Genomic DNA, 15,337 nt, shown 5'->3' with positions numbered 1-15,337 from the left:
GACTGCTCGCTCCAAATTCTGAAAATGATTTTCTCACCGTATCACGGAGGAAATGATTCATTAGGCTCCGACCCAGTTGGGATCGCTCTGACATGGAATAAGAAGCAGCCACTCACCCCAGGCTGGTGCATTTGGAGTGTGCACCTAGAAAGAGGGGAAGATGGGAAGCAGCCCATCGGAATTGGGGGGGGGGGGGGTGGGGGGCATTTTGAATGGCAGGGATGGATGCAGATGGAGGCAGAGCTGGAGGAGAGGAAGGTTGGAATGAAGGAGATAGGGGAGGAGATGGAGGGACAGAGAGGGGGAAAGGGGAGCCTCTGTGGCTTTGAGGCAGCGGTACAACGGCTCCCAGACAAGCTCGTCTTTCCTGGAACACCACAGGAGCACTCAGCACGAAGGAGAATAATGCTATGTACTAATCTCTCTGAGGTCATCTTGCACACATCTTTGTCAATTGATTTAGTATCCTGCCTCAGCACTGCAGCACTTGGGAAACTATTGCCACTGTGTTTGGGGAACACAGTACTTCAGATAAGTGTGATGTGGCTTCATGTAGGATTAAATCAGAAAATACTAAACAGAAATACAACCACCAACTGCAATAAGATGGCTCTACAGTTAGACATTACATTAAAAGCTTTTCTTTTCTGTTTTCTCCCTTGTTTGATTGTGTCACTTTGTCACAGATCAATCCGATATCAGCTGGTTTTACATTGTGAACGACATGTCTAATGTTTTTTTTGATTTTGTTGCCTACCTACAAACTCATTTTTAATCTTAGGAAAAGTCTAAAGCATGGCCTGTTAACTTGACGTTACTAATCAGAATCTCGGATATCACACTGCGTTCCATTTTAAGTCGGACATCGGAAGTTCCCAGTTGAAATTTCTGACCTCTTACCTCTGTGATCCCCAACGTCTGGGCGTATAAGAAACACCCATGTTGCACAGCTGCGCTTCCTAAGTAAGGTAATGTCTAAAGTTTGATGAATATCCACTTATGAATACACAAGTTTTCATTATTACGCCACGCATTTAACTAAACAATTGATTTCAATAGCTTAAAACCACTGGTTGCTATTCACAAAGCACTCTACCCTCCATGTCACATTTTACTGATATATCTACTTCAATAAAAAAACAAACCCAACAACACAGACAGCTGGAGCAAAAAACCTTCCAACAACATATGTGACAAAAACATAACACAGATACTTATATATATATATATATATATATATATATATATATATATATATATATATACATATATACATACATCTACCCTTTAAAAGTGTGTCAGCATGATTCTTGTTAACAATACAATAATGTCTAATAATGCTCTTAATTGTGGAGATTTAGCTATTTCTAAATGGTGCTAATATCTGCAGGTAAACTGATCAACCAAAATCACACAGGGTCATTGACGCAGGTTCATTTTACAGCTCTGGGAAGCCAAATCCAGGAAACTGCCATCACTCAAGATATTCCAGCAGTCACCTAATTTACTGCTCTTGACTTGAAAGTAAAATTAAACATCCTTGGGCTATAAGTCAAAACAAAAGCTCCAACCCCGTAATTCCAAACTCCCATCAATGAGTGTTGATGAGTTCACAGAGCAACACAGCAGAAGGCAAAGCTCCATCTGGGACATCCCAACATCCTGAAGTGACCCAGTGCAGAGGGAGATAAGGAGAATCTGACTTATGTGGAATGCAATGCTGAAAAGAGGAGTGTTGCAAATAACCCAGACTTTTCCTAGAAGTGGTTAGAGTGAAAATGAAGAAGAGAACAAGCAAAGATAAGAAAGGGAGGTCTGGATTATATGTTAAGCCTCATTACTCAACCGCCCACTCAGTTTAATACGGTGAGGGATAGAGACAGACAGAGAAATAGAGTGAAAATGCAAACATGAATAGCACACAGCATTTAAGTGTGTGTGTGTGTGTGTGTGTGTGTGTGTGTGTGTGTGTGTGTGTGTGTGTGTGTGTGAGCAGTGTGGGTGTCCATGTCTCCTCTGTGACCTCATGCTTCAGTCGAAGCTTGTAATAAAGCAGCAAATTATGAATTAGATAAGTGTCAGTGAGCTATTGGTCTGGGAACACAGCAACCAATCCCGACCACACTACTTTTAAGAATGTGACTTTCTGCCCTCGACTTCATCTATCATCTTGTAACACCATAACATTTCCACTTTCCACTGAGTTACTCACGATAGTCACGCCAGCCTCAGCGTACCTCAAAACCCCAAAAACGTGTTAAATGGTCATTTTCCGGATGCATTCCCTTCACGGATTCAGACCAGAGACGGCAATTTACTTGTTATCTGTCACAACAAGACAATAAAATCACACTGCCAGATGATAATTCATTGTCATCTGGTGCTGAAGTGGTGTTTTGCAATCACTCTGGTGATAGCTTGATTCTAATCTAACTTTTTTTTACTGATATGTCCGCGGTTTGTAACCTCGTTTGTACATCATTTGTTATGTGTCACCTGTGCTTCCAATTCCTGTCAGTCTGAAAATCCAGTTTCTGATGTGAAGGATGCAGGGAACGGGGGACAGCAAGGGAATCCCGTAAGACATGTGGCCTTGATCAGAGCCAGTACTACCATGACATCATTGTCACGTAATTGACTCTCATCGCCCGTCGACTCTTTTCTCCTTTGTTGTCAGTGTGAGTGAAGGCCGCAGCTATTGAAGTTTTCCTCTTTCTTTGATTATGCTGTTGACTGTGGGCTGCAATATTAAAGACCACTATACATCTGGATATTCTATTCATACAGTTCTTTCCCAACCGGACATGTAGCAGACAGTCGGGCTCTTCATTTCAAGGATCTCCTGATTTATTAATGGAAAATCATGTCCGGCAGTAAAACGGGACAATGTTAATGTCTGCTTCTGTAGCTGACGCACACTCGTTACGGAGTTCACAGTCTTAATAAATCACAAACACTTTGGCCCTTACGCTAGGTTGAGTTTAGCATTAGATAGCAAAGTAACCATGGCGATAAGTGATCACCAGAAGGCATTAAAGAAAAGGAGCTGAATCCATGTCGATATCAACTGCTACGCTAAGCAGCTGCTTTTCAAAATGTCATCATATCACACATCACACAATTCTGCTAAGACGTGTTTCAGTGTGAACCAGCGAAACTCCTCAGAGCTCCCTGTATGATGTATGATATAGGGCAACTGCCAGGGCGGCTATTGTGCAGTCTCGCTGATGTTGTTATGCGTTAAACAAAGTCAAGCTGTCCCCTCGCTCTTGCCAAGCTCATTGTCGTAGTTGTTTTTCTAAGAGCAGCCATTGCTGGTGTAGTGGAGCTGCAGCGATACACTGAGCAGGTTACCTCTGCTGAACTTGTTCATAAACAACAACCACATGCTGCAACATATAATAAAAAACATGATAATAACCACAGGCCTGATGGGACTCATGATGTGACTCAGTCCTAGCGGTATGCATCCATGTTGTCATTCCTCTTTCTGTCCAATTAACCATCTCCTTCAGACTTTTTATCCTGTCCTTATAAAGCTACTATTTTCCAGAGACATTGACATGCTGTGATGAGTAATAAACTGACAGTTCTACTATGTTTAGGAATTAAGAATGCACTTAGATGATGTGTTTTGACGTTGACACACCTGTCAAGTATCTGTATTTCACCATCAGAATTTAATCAAGACTCAAAGCGTTAACTCCCTCTCTGCACAAAAAAATACTTAGTTACACCTCAAATCTAACAACAACAACAACAACTGTAATTACTGTACTACTGTACGTTTCCTTCTTCAGGAAAAAGTGTATTTAACGACTGTAAAATGCACTAAACTTAAGCAAGGCAATAACTGTTTACCAGTATCATAATTATTCACCTAGTTGTCTTTTAATTTCACGTGATTTCAGGATATTCAAACAAATGCTTGGTTGGTTGTTGTTGGGTTTTTTTGTGGGGGGGGGCAATAAACGCTTTTATGATTTGGTAATGAGAGGAAATAAAAGTTAATGAATAAGCTGAAAAGTGGTGGTCAGGCTTGGGTCTTTAAAAAAGGATAGTTTTGACTTTTAGAAAGCCTACCTAGTTTCTTAAGAACTGAGAGTCCTTTCAGTCCTTTGAAAAAATCATTTAAATCACTGGGGAAAAAACAAAAGTCTGAACAAAAAGGCTGATTTCATTAGTCATGTTGAAGGTGCACCAAAAGGTGATTTTTGAATCATAAGCCACTGATCTGCTAATGAATACCAAAGGATTTCTATCTTGAACAGCTGTTCCCGGAGCTTTTCGGATGAACTATAATGACCCCCAGATGAAGATAACTCACATATAACAAAGAGGATAATTGTTCGTTTTTTGTTGTTGTTTTCTCTGTCTAACTAAAGCATCCAGAGTCAGCCTTACTGTATCTAAGTAGTAATAATTAGTCTTACCAAATGCACATTGCTGTGGTCAAACTCACTGGGATGCAACACAGACAAGGATGAGGAATGAACAAACTATATAGCTGATACATTCAAGCCCTCTTAAATCTCTTCTCGGTTCCTCTGTGTTTATTACGCATCATGTTGTTTCCTGTTACTAATAGCCCAATGGGTCCCATTTGTGGTCGCCCATAGAGACATGCTCCTTGCACAAAATCAAGCTCTGAATCGAGGTGATGAGAGAAGAGACACAGTGTGGAGGAACGTGTCGATCCAAATATCTGGTGACATTATTCTTAATCACTGAGAGAAAGTCTCCCTAAACAAACTGTTTCCAGTATGCACAACCACCAAAACCGCATCCTGGTGTTTCTCAACAAAATGTTAACCTGGTGACAGCGCTTGCAACTGTTTCGCAGCCATATGTGTGTTGTGCCAGCAGTCATCATTTATCAGTGAGCGCAGCATGAAGAAGTAAGGGAGAGAGGTGAGGTGAGGTGAAAAGGAAGGACAAAGAGAGGAGGAGAAAAGTAGAATTTAACCTTGCTAAGGTTGCTGGGTAACATCTCTGCAGCTCGGAGACACTTTATGTAAACTGCTGGGTGTAATCTGGAAAACAGCGAAGGAAAGGAGGTCAGTGATGTATCTCCTTGTAGAGGAGGGACCGTGAAGCTCCTCAGAGTCCTGCTCTGAGGCAGATGCACACACACAATTATAAATGCACAAGTATAAAAGTCTCACGAAGAAATACATGGCTCAACAAATACAGTGATTCATCACAATTAAGCAGATGTAAACCCATGCAGAGTGTAGCAATAACACCCAATCTATCAAAGAGCTGCCTGATGTCTCTGCTCTCCCACAGTTTCAATCTCTCTGCTGGATAATGTAACATCACTCCAACATACACCTACAGTAAATCATCGTATACACACACGCTGCCTGCTGCATAATTCATTCCTATTCGGTCCCCACTCAGTGATTTAAAGTGATTGCTTTAGCAGGGCAGGTCTTCACCCACACATATTCACAGCAAGTAAATCCGTCAGACATATTTATCATAGAAAGCTTGATGTTGTGTGTGGGATGTCTGAGGCAGCGGACATTAGATATTACAAGACATAAAGTTTAGTTTTTTGGAGATTTGTGTTTCTATGTTTCTATTTTGAATACAACATGTTAAATAGGTTGTCCTGTATGGAATATGGTTAGATAATTGACTGTTTTTCACTTTTCTTAGTGCCAATTTTTGATTTCTACATTTACAAGATGCATTATAGGGTATGTGATGAAGGGGACGGATATTTTCAGTTCTGAGACCCAAAATCACTCCTGAACCTGTTGCAGGATCAGCTCTTAGTGCTTTCATATCAATAATTACATCATAATATAGGAAGAATTCTGGAGTATTTGCAGTGGATATTGCCTTGTATTTGTCAAGTTTGAAGGGCTCTGCATAGTAACAGCTGTTCTGGTATCTACATGTTTATATTTTTAGTTGCAGAAGATTCTTTATATGACACGAGCACTTCATTTGTCAGAAGCGTTCCTGCAACAGGCCATCACACTTTAGCTGAGAAGGTGAAGGCAAAGGCCTCATCAAAAGATCAAACTGCTTCCTGCGGACCCACCAGGGACGAGCTCCACTGTCACCACAGGTCACAGAAGAGGTGACCCTGCACTCCAATAACCAGCAGCAGATGAGCGAGCGCAGGAAGACACCGCAGGACTCCAGGAAGTGGCTCGGGTAGGAACATGTTTGGAGAGAGTGTTCTTTTGGCAAGAGGGGGGCGTCTCTGTTTTATTTTTGGGGCCTCTGCGACAACCCTGCTTCTTTCCTGTTTTCTTTCCTGAAGTAGGTCTCAGGTTAACAGGGACAGATAAAATGCAAGAAAAGAGACATTCGTCAGGAACATTCTTTTTTCACACCAGCGAATGATTCATTTGGAAGCTCATTCATCTCACAGACTACTGAAAGCCAAAACACTCATTTGTCAATCAACAAGTGGCTGTTTTCCAAAGAGGAAAGCAATGTGACGGCCTTTATTCATTTGAATTAACAATTCAGAAAGACAAGCAGCACAAACTTGGACGACAATCATCTTGGCAGCCAGTAGGTGGCAATCTTCTCAGCCATTCTCACCAAGCACCTGCGTCCCTCTGAATGGAAGGGCTACAGATTACAGGCACTGGATTATTTCAGGAGGCGGTGATGACACTGTCATGGCTGACACATTCGACAGTAAACAAACGGCATTCATGCAGTCTCACAATGCAGAGCTGTATCAAATCTAGCAGCAATATATGATAAAAGCTCAACAAAAATGATGTGCTCAACATTGATTGTGGTACAGGCCATTTCTGAATGAGCTCTGGTTTTCTCAGATTCCTGTCTGCCCACCATCATAATATCAAACTGCAATCAGGCTTTAAATCACTGAGCATGACATGCAAAGCCTAACTGAATGTCCGTCAGGCTCCTCTGGCATCAGTGGGACATTACATTCATATTGCTGATTTTATCAGAGTCCCCGCCATTGTTGTTTGCCTTTGGTCTATGTCTTTCATTTCCCTCTCAGTCACAAAGACTGATGCAAAATTATTATTGTTGTACTGAGGAGGAAATTAATAAATCTCTGGGGAGGAAATTCGAGTTCCAGACGGTGTGGGTTCCATGTAATACATGTAAGCACACAAATATCTTTTTATTTATTTATTTTCATTTTTTTATGCAAACTGAATCCTTGTGAACTTATGGACAGAGTGAGTACAATTGCTTCAAAATGTGTATTTCTTTTTTCACAAAGCAAGAAAATGTGGCCTGGAATAAAAGTGAAAATGCTTCATCCATTTAGCCGTAGCTGTTCTGTCATTTTAACTCAAACCTCATGAGTGTTGCTTAACAAATGACTTAACATCCATGCAGGTGAAAACACTAGACACAATATCTACAGTTTCCCAGCCACAGAATGATGAGAATCCAGGGGACTTCTGTACTGAGGATGTATAATTCTGAAGAAAACAAACAAACCAAGCCGGGTAATAAAAGTGAACTCTGCATAACAAACATTTCCTCTGGCACATGCACATTGGCCAACAGACTAACGATCACATAAATTGAGCAAGACTTCAAGCACTGAGCAGGCAACACTGTTGACGGATGTTGAGAGAAGAGCTGTGATTGGTCCGTCGCGGTGGGTGTTTCCGCGTTCCGGAAAGAGCTGTCAGCAGCAGCCCGAGTTGGAGAGGGGACTGTCGCGTCTGCGAAGGAAGCCTTTTCAGTCATTCCCAGAGGAATAGCGGTCCATCGCCAGGGAGCAGGGATGCCTTACATGTTCATCAGCACGCAGATCCGACTGGTGTGTATCCCGCATCTGTGAATGACTCGTGTCACGCTTTCAGGAGAGACGCGCTCGAGTTGGAGATCTAGGTTGGGATTTATTTATTTCAACACAGCGCACACTGCTAATCAATCCAGGTCGTCACTTTCAGATTACAGCTACGCGGTGGCCTGTAATATTCTGCCATAATATGCTGGAAAACAGCAAACAGTCAAGGCTACAAGCGGAGCAAGCAGCGTGCGTATGGTGGTGCCCTAAATTAAAAACACATGTTGCCCAGCCTCTTGTTGCGCATGATCATTTGATTGTCTACACGACTCCAGCAACCTAATTCTACAGCCTCCGAGTATTGGAGGGTTTTTAGGCAGTGCAGTTATTAGAGATTATGATCCGCACCTGCCAGAGGGCTGCAGGTGTAGCCAGTGATCTGCACCAATAACAACAGATATTGTTTCAGCAAAGCAATAATTTCTCAACCAATCTTATGCAAACTATTATCTGTATAGCTAATGTATGTAATTACTTCTTATAGGAGAATGGTCCAACAAATGTGGGAGATGAATACTCTGATCCTGCTGTCATGAATTACCTGGGAGCAAGGAAAACAACCATGCTGGGAAACAATTTGTGAGTATTGAAAATAGGGGTCGGTTATTGTAGTGGGGGGGACATAAATGTGTAAATGTGGCAGGTAACTGGTCAGATTTTGGGCAATAACTTAAGATAGACTAAACTGAGAGGTTTGTAGGCATAGTTCAGCTCAGGGCGTCATCCACAAAAGCACTAAGGAGGAAGGAGGAAGCATTTGTATGCTGATTTCATCAGTTTTGTGAAACCGTCTTGACCACCATCTCACAAATAGGGAATAATAATCTGTAATGGCAAGGGTCCGATGCAGGGCTCCACACATGCAGAATGGACTATGGACTCCCAGGTGTACTGTAAATGTGCTCACACCGGGCCATATTTCCATATTTAGGCACTTAACACTGGTGTTTCTTTCATTTTGGCAGTTAACGTGTACATATTGACGACAGAGCTGAGATCAGATCACATGGAGGGAAAAAAACTCCAATGTGGTCAAGGAAGGCTGCTGCTTTGCAGATTTAGAATAAACCATTCAAGCTGATGGAATACAGATCAGGGAAGTGTTGTCATTGGCAATCTGATTCAAATGCTGCTGGGAAATGAACCAAGGTGTGGAAGGAAGTGAACAAACACCAGAACAATTAACAGCATTCTACTTTCCAAGCAAAGTTTACTGAAAGACAGAGAAATCCCACATCTGTGGAAAGTAGAATTACTTTGTGTTTATGCTCATTTAGCTCCGAGTACCATGTGGACGACCCGCCTCGCCTGGTGCTGGACAAGCTGGAGAAGATCGGCTTCCGCGTGCTGACGATGACGGGGGTGGGACAGACGCTGGTGTGGTGCCTCCACAAGGAGACGGAGTGATCGCTCATGGAGCGAGTCTTGACTGTATCAGAAAATCCTCTATTAGCCTTTAAGAGGATGAATGAATCGTGATGAAGGTGAACTTTTAAACTTCGGTTCTCTGCTCTACATTCGACACACTGACCAGCCCTTTGTCAAGTGAAAACAAAGTACTTAAATTGAGATTATCTCAGACGTTAAATTTCAGATGACCTTCGATAGGTGACAGGTCACCCATTTCAGGGGAAGACCGAACTACATTCCAGAGATTTTATAAGACCTTTTGCATATTGCATATCATATTGTTTGCTATTTACTACACAGGACCAAATGCAAGCACAGGGAATGAGGGCCAGTTTTACTGTTAATATGTAAACTTAATTAAAGGCATGTCTGTAAATTCAGCCAGTGCCGAAGGCCTCAACCGGTTCTCCCTCTCTTCTGTCCAAGTACATAAAACACTATGCTAGACAGGTTTGTACTCACAGCACTGAGTAAAGATGTTTTTGTGTATCACATGCTTATGATTAAATGATGTAATGATGTGGATTGCTTGTGTATTTAAATAGCTTAAATAAATAGCTTAAAATTAAAAAAAAAAAAAAAAACTGTTTGCCATCTTTCTTAGATGTACCACAGACAAAATGTATATGGCGTTCTGAAAATCCATTAAACAGACAAACGGCACAAATAAACGATGATAAACATGCTCTTATTGTGACCTCTGTGGCACCTTACAGGGATGCTGCACAACCCAAGATGAGGCACTAGCTCTGCAGGCACACAAGAGTACAAGACTCTGCCTGTGAGAGCCAAAAAACGCTGGGTGGTTTCATTACAGCCCCAGGTCTGCCAGCACATGTCTGGGGCCAGCCCAGATCACTAACCCGCAAACCAGAAACTTTGCCAGCCAGCTCACAGCCAAACTCTTACCAGTCCTGCTGCCTCACACATGACTTAGCTTCCACCTCCGCACTAAAGATCAAAAGGTGCTGGTGCTTCCCATTTATGTGACCTCTGAAATTCCAGAGACTTTTTGCGCACACCATCGAGACAAGTTCGACTTGGACAATATACGGACAACCGGAGCAGAAGAGAATATAATGCAAATTCCAACGCTCGGCTCTAATTGTTGAAGACAGAGCATACAACGGGCTCATCCTCCCATCCATCGCATGCAGCAAAAGCCACTGTGGGCTCAGGGCAGGGCTGGTGGTGAATGTGTTTCCTGTAATTGTATTTCCTCTGTTGTCATTTGGACAGAGTTTGTGTGTTCCTGGGCTTTTTTTTCACATTGCCGGGATATGAAAAAGGCTACGCATAAACAAAACCATGTGATGAGGGGATTTTGCAGGAGTGGAGGAGCAGATGTCTCCCACCACACCACTGCGCTCCGCTCCACAGCTGGACATTGTGCAACAGAGTCACGGCGAGGCAGCGCAGGACTCGCAGAGAGATGGATGACTGGGTTGGATGTTGCGAAGCTGCCATGTGGCTCCTAAATAACACAATGACAGGAGAAAGTGCAGCCACACAGCACCACAAATACAGACATAGCATTACGCCATAGTCCCCCAAGGGACAGGAAAATAAGGCTATTTGGATGGATAGATGTTCCACAGGCAGAGGACCTTGTTACAAAACTCAGGGTGACCACAGTGGTTTGGCACTGTAATGTCTGACTTAATGTGGGTCACAGAGCGGTAGCGTGTCACTTCAGAGAGCATAAATAAACAATACAGAGTATCTTCTTGGTATCTGTTACATAAGCCTATTGTGAAACAGCTTAGAACAATAATAGCTGAACTTTGAGAAAATTTCTTGAGGACAGTATCATAGGACAGAACACACAGAGGTTTTGAAGCAAGTGGCATGTTCTTCGATTTAAGCTGGTCCAATGGCCTGTGACTGGATCCATCAGGACCCAGGGTGGAGTGAAGTGTGTGAAATGGAAACACTGAGGTGGGCAGGTTGCCCCAAAAACAAGCACACCCATTTCTGCAAATATCATGCATGAAGGAACAGTGGATGTTCATGCACTGTTCATGCTTAGTGTAGCAGTTATTACATGGTAGAAGTCGTTCAAATTGTTTCAGGACTCCTTAAATGAAAGCTTTTTAGTTGGTGATTAAAGCAATATTTCTTTGCTCTTGCAGAGAAAAAAAAAGCAATTTGCTTACTTACTGAGAGTTAGATGAGAAGATGGATTCAACTCTCATGTCTGTCCATTTAATGTTAAGCTGGAGCCAGATGCGGTTGCATGGGGGGGTTATGTGCCAGACAATTTCTTGGCGGGGAGCAGTGACTTCCCGGAGTCTCCGTTAGTTGCCTGGCAACCGAATGGTGACAACAAGACTCCAGAAATCCACCTCTCCCTGACAAGAAGTAGTTCACCACCTAACCCCCTGTAAAACCACAACATGACGTTTTTATAGTTTGGTTTTTGATCAGATTAAACAAACTAGATAAAACGTGTTAATTAGTGAGCTTTAAAGGCGCTGAGGTAGAGAGACAAGCTAGCTGTTTCCCCTGGTTTCCAGTCTTTAAGCTAAGCTAACTGTCTCCTGGCTCCAGCTTCCTATTAAATGGACAGACATGAGACTAGTATTGATTTAACTTTCAGCAAAAAAAGTGCGTATTTCCCAAAATGTCAAACTGTTCCTTTAAGTAAAATTATTTGTGAAAAAAAAAAAAAAAAAGTTACACGTAACAATATTAGGTTAACACAAAGGTTAGGGCCTTTTCTCTTTCAGATATTAATGATCACGGGTTCTCAACCTTTTTGAATTGTAACTACTTAAAATGAAGCCATGCTTACTTGCTACCCCCCAATCACAGGTTATGACCTTAGTGTGGTCAACAGTTATGAGCAGTTCAACGAAAGAATGTTTTCATCCTTCTCAAATTGTCAAAAAAGTATGTCAAAGTGTTTTTCCAAGCTAATATTGGGAAAAAGTCAGAATTTAAAAGTTTTTGTAACATGGCTTGCATAGAGATTTCAGTCCACAAGGCACCTTCAGTGAGGAGAAGAGCTCTGCCCAGGGAGCAGTCATCTAAACCACCACATCTATAACGGTGGGCCTTCAGAGAATATTCACTCTGCATCAAATGGGGCCACAAGAATACCTTTATAAGTCTTACCTAGTGTTGCTATCTCAGCCTGAATACTGGTTTAACATGGTTTAAGACGCAGTCACATTGCACGGTTGCAGTTTGGATTGCTACAACACTCAACTCGTTTCACAGTTACTGACTGCGTATGCAGACAGCAGACAATAACCATTTTTAAGGTACATTGCTAGTTGGCTACATTAATGAGTTGTCACAGCTGACCATGATGAATAAAGACTAAATATGCACTTGATGCCTTAAATCTCAAATAATTTACCAATTGAAGTATTAGTGCTCAGGGTTGGTGTATTGATTCCCCAGAGGCACTGCAGTACGATATTATAATGATGCATCAGTCAGGATGCCATACTTTTGAGATTCCTAATGACTTGTGATACACTGAGTAATGTGTTAAGATATATTGCAATTCATTAATTTTATGACTGTAAACTATATCCCCCAAATCATCAGAAAAACACCTAACACAATATGAATATATTATCTAATAAATTTAGATGAAACATCTTCATCTCAGTTTGCTGCAGCAAATTAAATAGTGAACAGAGTGAGTGTGTATCCATCTGAAACTGCAAACACACAGACAAAAAGGTCCACCTGCAATTAAAATATCATTGGCATCCATGCATTGATACTATATGTTTACACAAGATAGTGTGCAGCACTGATTCATCCCTGCAGCCTGAGTATTAGGACTCCTAACTCTGAATCCCGCAGGAGCCCTCACTTCTTCTCTACTCTGTATCTCCCTCAGTCATCTTTCGATCTCGATAAAGGAAAAGACATAACACGCTGATTGAAGCCACAGATTTGAAAATATTTTTTTTTTAGTTTTTAAAAAGATTTATTGTGCCACAGTGTATTACATACAAAAAACAACAACAAAACATTTAAGAGGCTTTATGAAACTAAAGCCTGAAACAGGTTCATTCATTTAATAGTTGCAGGCTGGTACCGAGCTGGGTCCTGCTGTGCTATGACCTGGAGCCATCCTCGTCATCATCTCTCTGCATTTGTTCTATGAGTCTCTGACGCTCAGCAGCCTGCCTCATCCTCATCATCACCACACTCTCATAGTCGCGCTCATTTGTCAGGGCGCCCTGTAGGAGAGAGAGATGTCAAACAAGGTAACAGAGAAGTTGTTACAACATGGAAAATGTTAGAAAGACATTTCATCATTTTTAGGCCCAGTCTGTGTCATTTCTGTTTTTAATACACACAAAATCAGGCTGTAATGTAAAGTATTTGAGCCCAAGAATGAATTAGATTTTTATTTTTTTTAACATTTACAGGTCGAGCGGCAGGAAATGTTCTACTATTTTGATAATCGATGAATTGCTCAGCTAATTTTTCAAGAGTATCTCTTTTATATCTTCTTGATAACTTTGGTCCCACAAAACAACCAATTGAAGACAGCTTGGGTTTACTGAATCAGAATCAGAAATCAGAATCAGAAATACTTTATTGATCCCCGCGGGGAAATTGTACAAGTAAGAAAAAACAAGAAAACTCTCCTGAAAAATCAGGAGCAACTGTAACAGGCTGCATGCACAGCAGGCGCATGCGCACTAACTGGACTAACTGAATATTGTGACGGGCATTTTTCACAATTTTCATTTTATGGACCAAGTACCTAGCACCTTTTTTTTTTTTCATTAGTCGCTCTGTGCCTGGTAAATGTCTTTCAGACTCCACACCTTCAGTTTGTTGCAGGCACATTTGTTTCTGTTATAAATATGTAATCTCCAAGTTGAGATAACCCCGATGACATCACATCAACTGTGTTCACAGGATGTGTAGCACTCTCCACGAGTAAACTGATCTCCATGTGTAAAGTCAGTGGAGTGGCCCTTTAATCAATATTCAAGGAACATTTCTAATGAGCCATTACTCTGGCAGGGAGTCATAGAAAAGTCACACATGTCTATATTTTATGTCATGACAACAGCGACTCATGGCAGCACATGGAGCAAATGACACCACTGTCACCGTCCACTGTCTGTTTGCTTTCACGACCAGGCCTGTGGGTGCAGAGCGGAGGAGCGGCGGACTCGGACAGACGCTCTCATCTCACTTACCATCAGCATGATGGCAGGGTGCCCGCAGAGCAACTGTGACAGGGTAATTCCGCTGCCTGAGGTCATTAAACCCCAAAATGAGGGCTGGGATTAGGCCTGGCAGTCGCCCGGGATCTCACTGCGTGTGTGTGTGTGATTTCTTTGAAAGGCTCGGGCCTCGGACGGCGATGGCAAGAGATTCTCTTACTGTGGGGGGAATCGGAGAGGGCAGCCACTGGCTAATGGCTAATCAAGCAGGGCAGAACACAGGCCAGACGTCTTACACACACAGGCCACGATCTGTGTGGTCAGTAATGCCACACACAAGCCAGCACACACATCCAGGCAAAAAAGAGGGACTCTAAAGAAGAGCGGAGACACATTTTAAAATATGCACTTCAGGTGCACACATTTGCATATGTTATGTGTTATATGTATATAACACACACACACACACACACACATGCACCCACAGAGACCATCATCCCATTTTGAAGGGGAGGGAGGCCATGTGTCCACAGAGTAAGCCATTGTTTTATAGGATTATATCCAGGAAGTCTGCTGGGCCAAGGAAGTGTCTCTTTAACAAGACGGTGAGCTGCAGGAGAGAGCGAGTGAGTGTGTGCATGAAGGACTGAGAGAGAGCGAGTGCGAGCGATTGGAAGAGGAGAGGTAGGTTGTTGTCAATGCACTCACTGAGCTAAGACATCTGGAAAACATCACGGGGACTCCAGCATCCATGTGCTGAGAGAAACAGGGTAAGTATGGAGGAAGGAGAGAGGAGAGGGTCGGTGAGGGGGGAAGTTACCCCCCACACCCCGCCCCTGGATTGAGGAAAGCTGCTATTATCATTCCAGTAATGTGAGCTCAAGCCCTTGTCTGACACGTAACTCTGAAATATCACGCGAACACCATTAGGTAAATAAACAACTCTTGCATCTTCAAATTAAAC

At 42.3% G+C, this 15,337-nt stretch overlaps 2 protein-coding genes across 3 annotated transcripts in view; one reads left to right on the top strand and one right to left on the bottom strand.

Moving 5' to 3' along the window:
- The first annotated feature begins 7,669 nt into the window (after positions 1 to 7,669).
- On the top strand, positions 7,670 to 9,811 carry gchfr (GTP cyclohydrolase I feedback regulator). The gene is made up of 3 exons (XM_070920657.1): positions 7,670 to 7,783; positions 8,298 to 8,392; positions 9,091 to 9,811. Exons 1-3 carry the CDS (start codon positions 7,748 to 7,750, stop codon positions 9,218 to 9,220), a joined length of 261 nt encoding a protein of 86 aa, XP_070776758.1. The 5' UTR covers positions 7,670 to 7,747; the 3' UTR covers positions 9,221 to 9,811.
- Positions 9,812 to 13,186: 3,375 nt separating this feature from the next.
- Positions 13,187 to 15,337, bottom strand: part of dnajc17 (DnaJ (Hsp40) homolog, subfamily C, member 17) — a 32,829-nt gene continuing 30,678 nt past the window's right edge. The window contains exon 12 of one of the 2 annotated variants that reach the window (XM_070920113.1): positions 13,187 to 13,432. In XM_070920113.1, coding sequence (XP_070776214.1) covers positions 13,303 to 13,432 — 130 coding nt within the window. In that variant the 3' untranslated portion in view covers positions 13,187 to 13,302. The remainder of the gene's footprint in view (positions 13,433 to 15,337) is intronic. The other variant, XM_070920112.1, reaches the window with a different exon arrangement.

This window comes from Enoplosus armatus, chromosome 15 (assembly GCF_043641665.1).
Source record: "Enoplosus armatus isolate fEnoArm2 chromosome 15, fEnoArm2.hap1, whole genome shotgun sequence".
NCBI lineage: Eukaryota > Metazoa > Chordata > Actinopteri > Centrarchiformes > Enoplosidae > Enoplosus > Enoplosus armatus.
Note: the sequence above shows the minus strand (reverse complement) of the source record. Positions and strands in the feature narration are given on the sequence as shown.

What these genes read in the sequence shown, in the direction of transcription:
- gchfr (XM_070920657.1), top strand. Translation starts at nt 7,748, where the DNA reads ATGCCTTACATGTTCATCAGCACGCAGATCCGACTG. An exon ending in TCAGCACGCAGATCCGACTG is followed by an intron (nt 7,784 to 8,297) that starts GTGTGTATCCCG and finishes TACTTCTTATAG; the next exon opens with GAGAATGGTCCAACAAATGT. An exon ending in ACCATGCTGGGAAACAATTT is followed by an intron (nt 8,393 to 9,090) that starts GTGAGTATTGAA and finishes ATGCTCATTTAG; the next exon opens with CTCCGAGTACCATGTGGACG.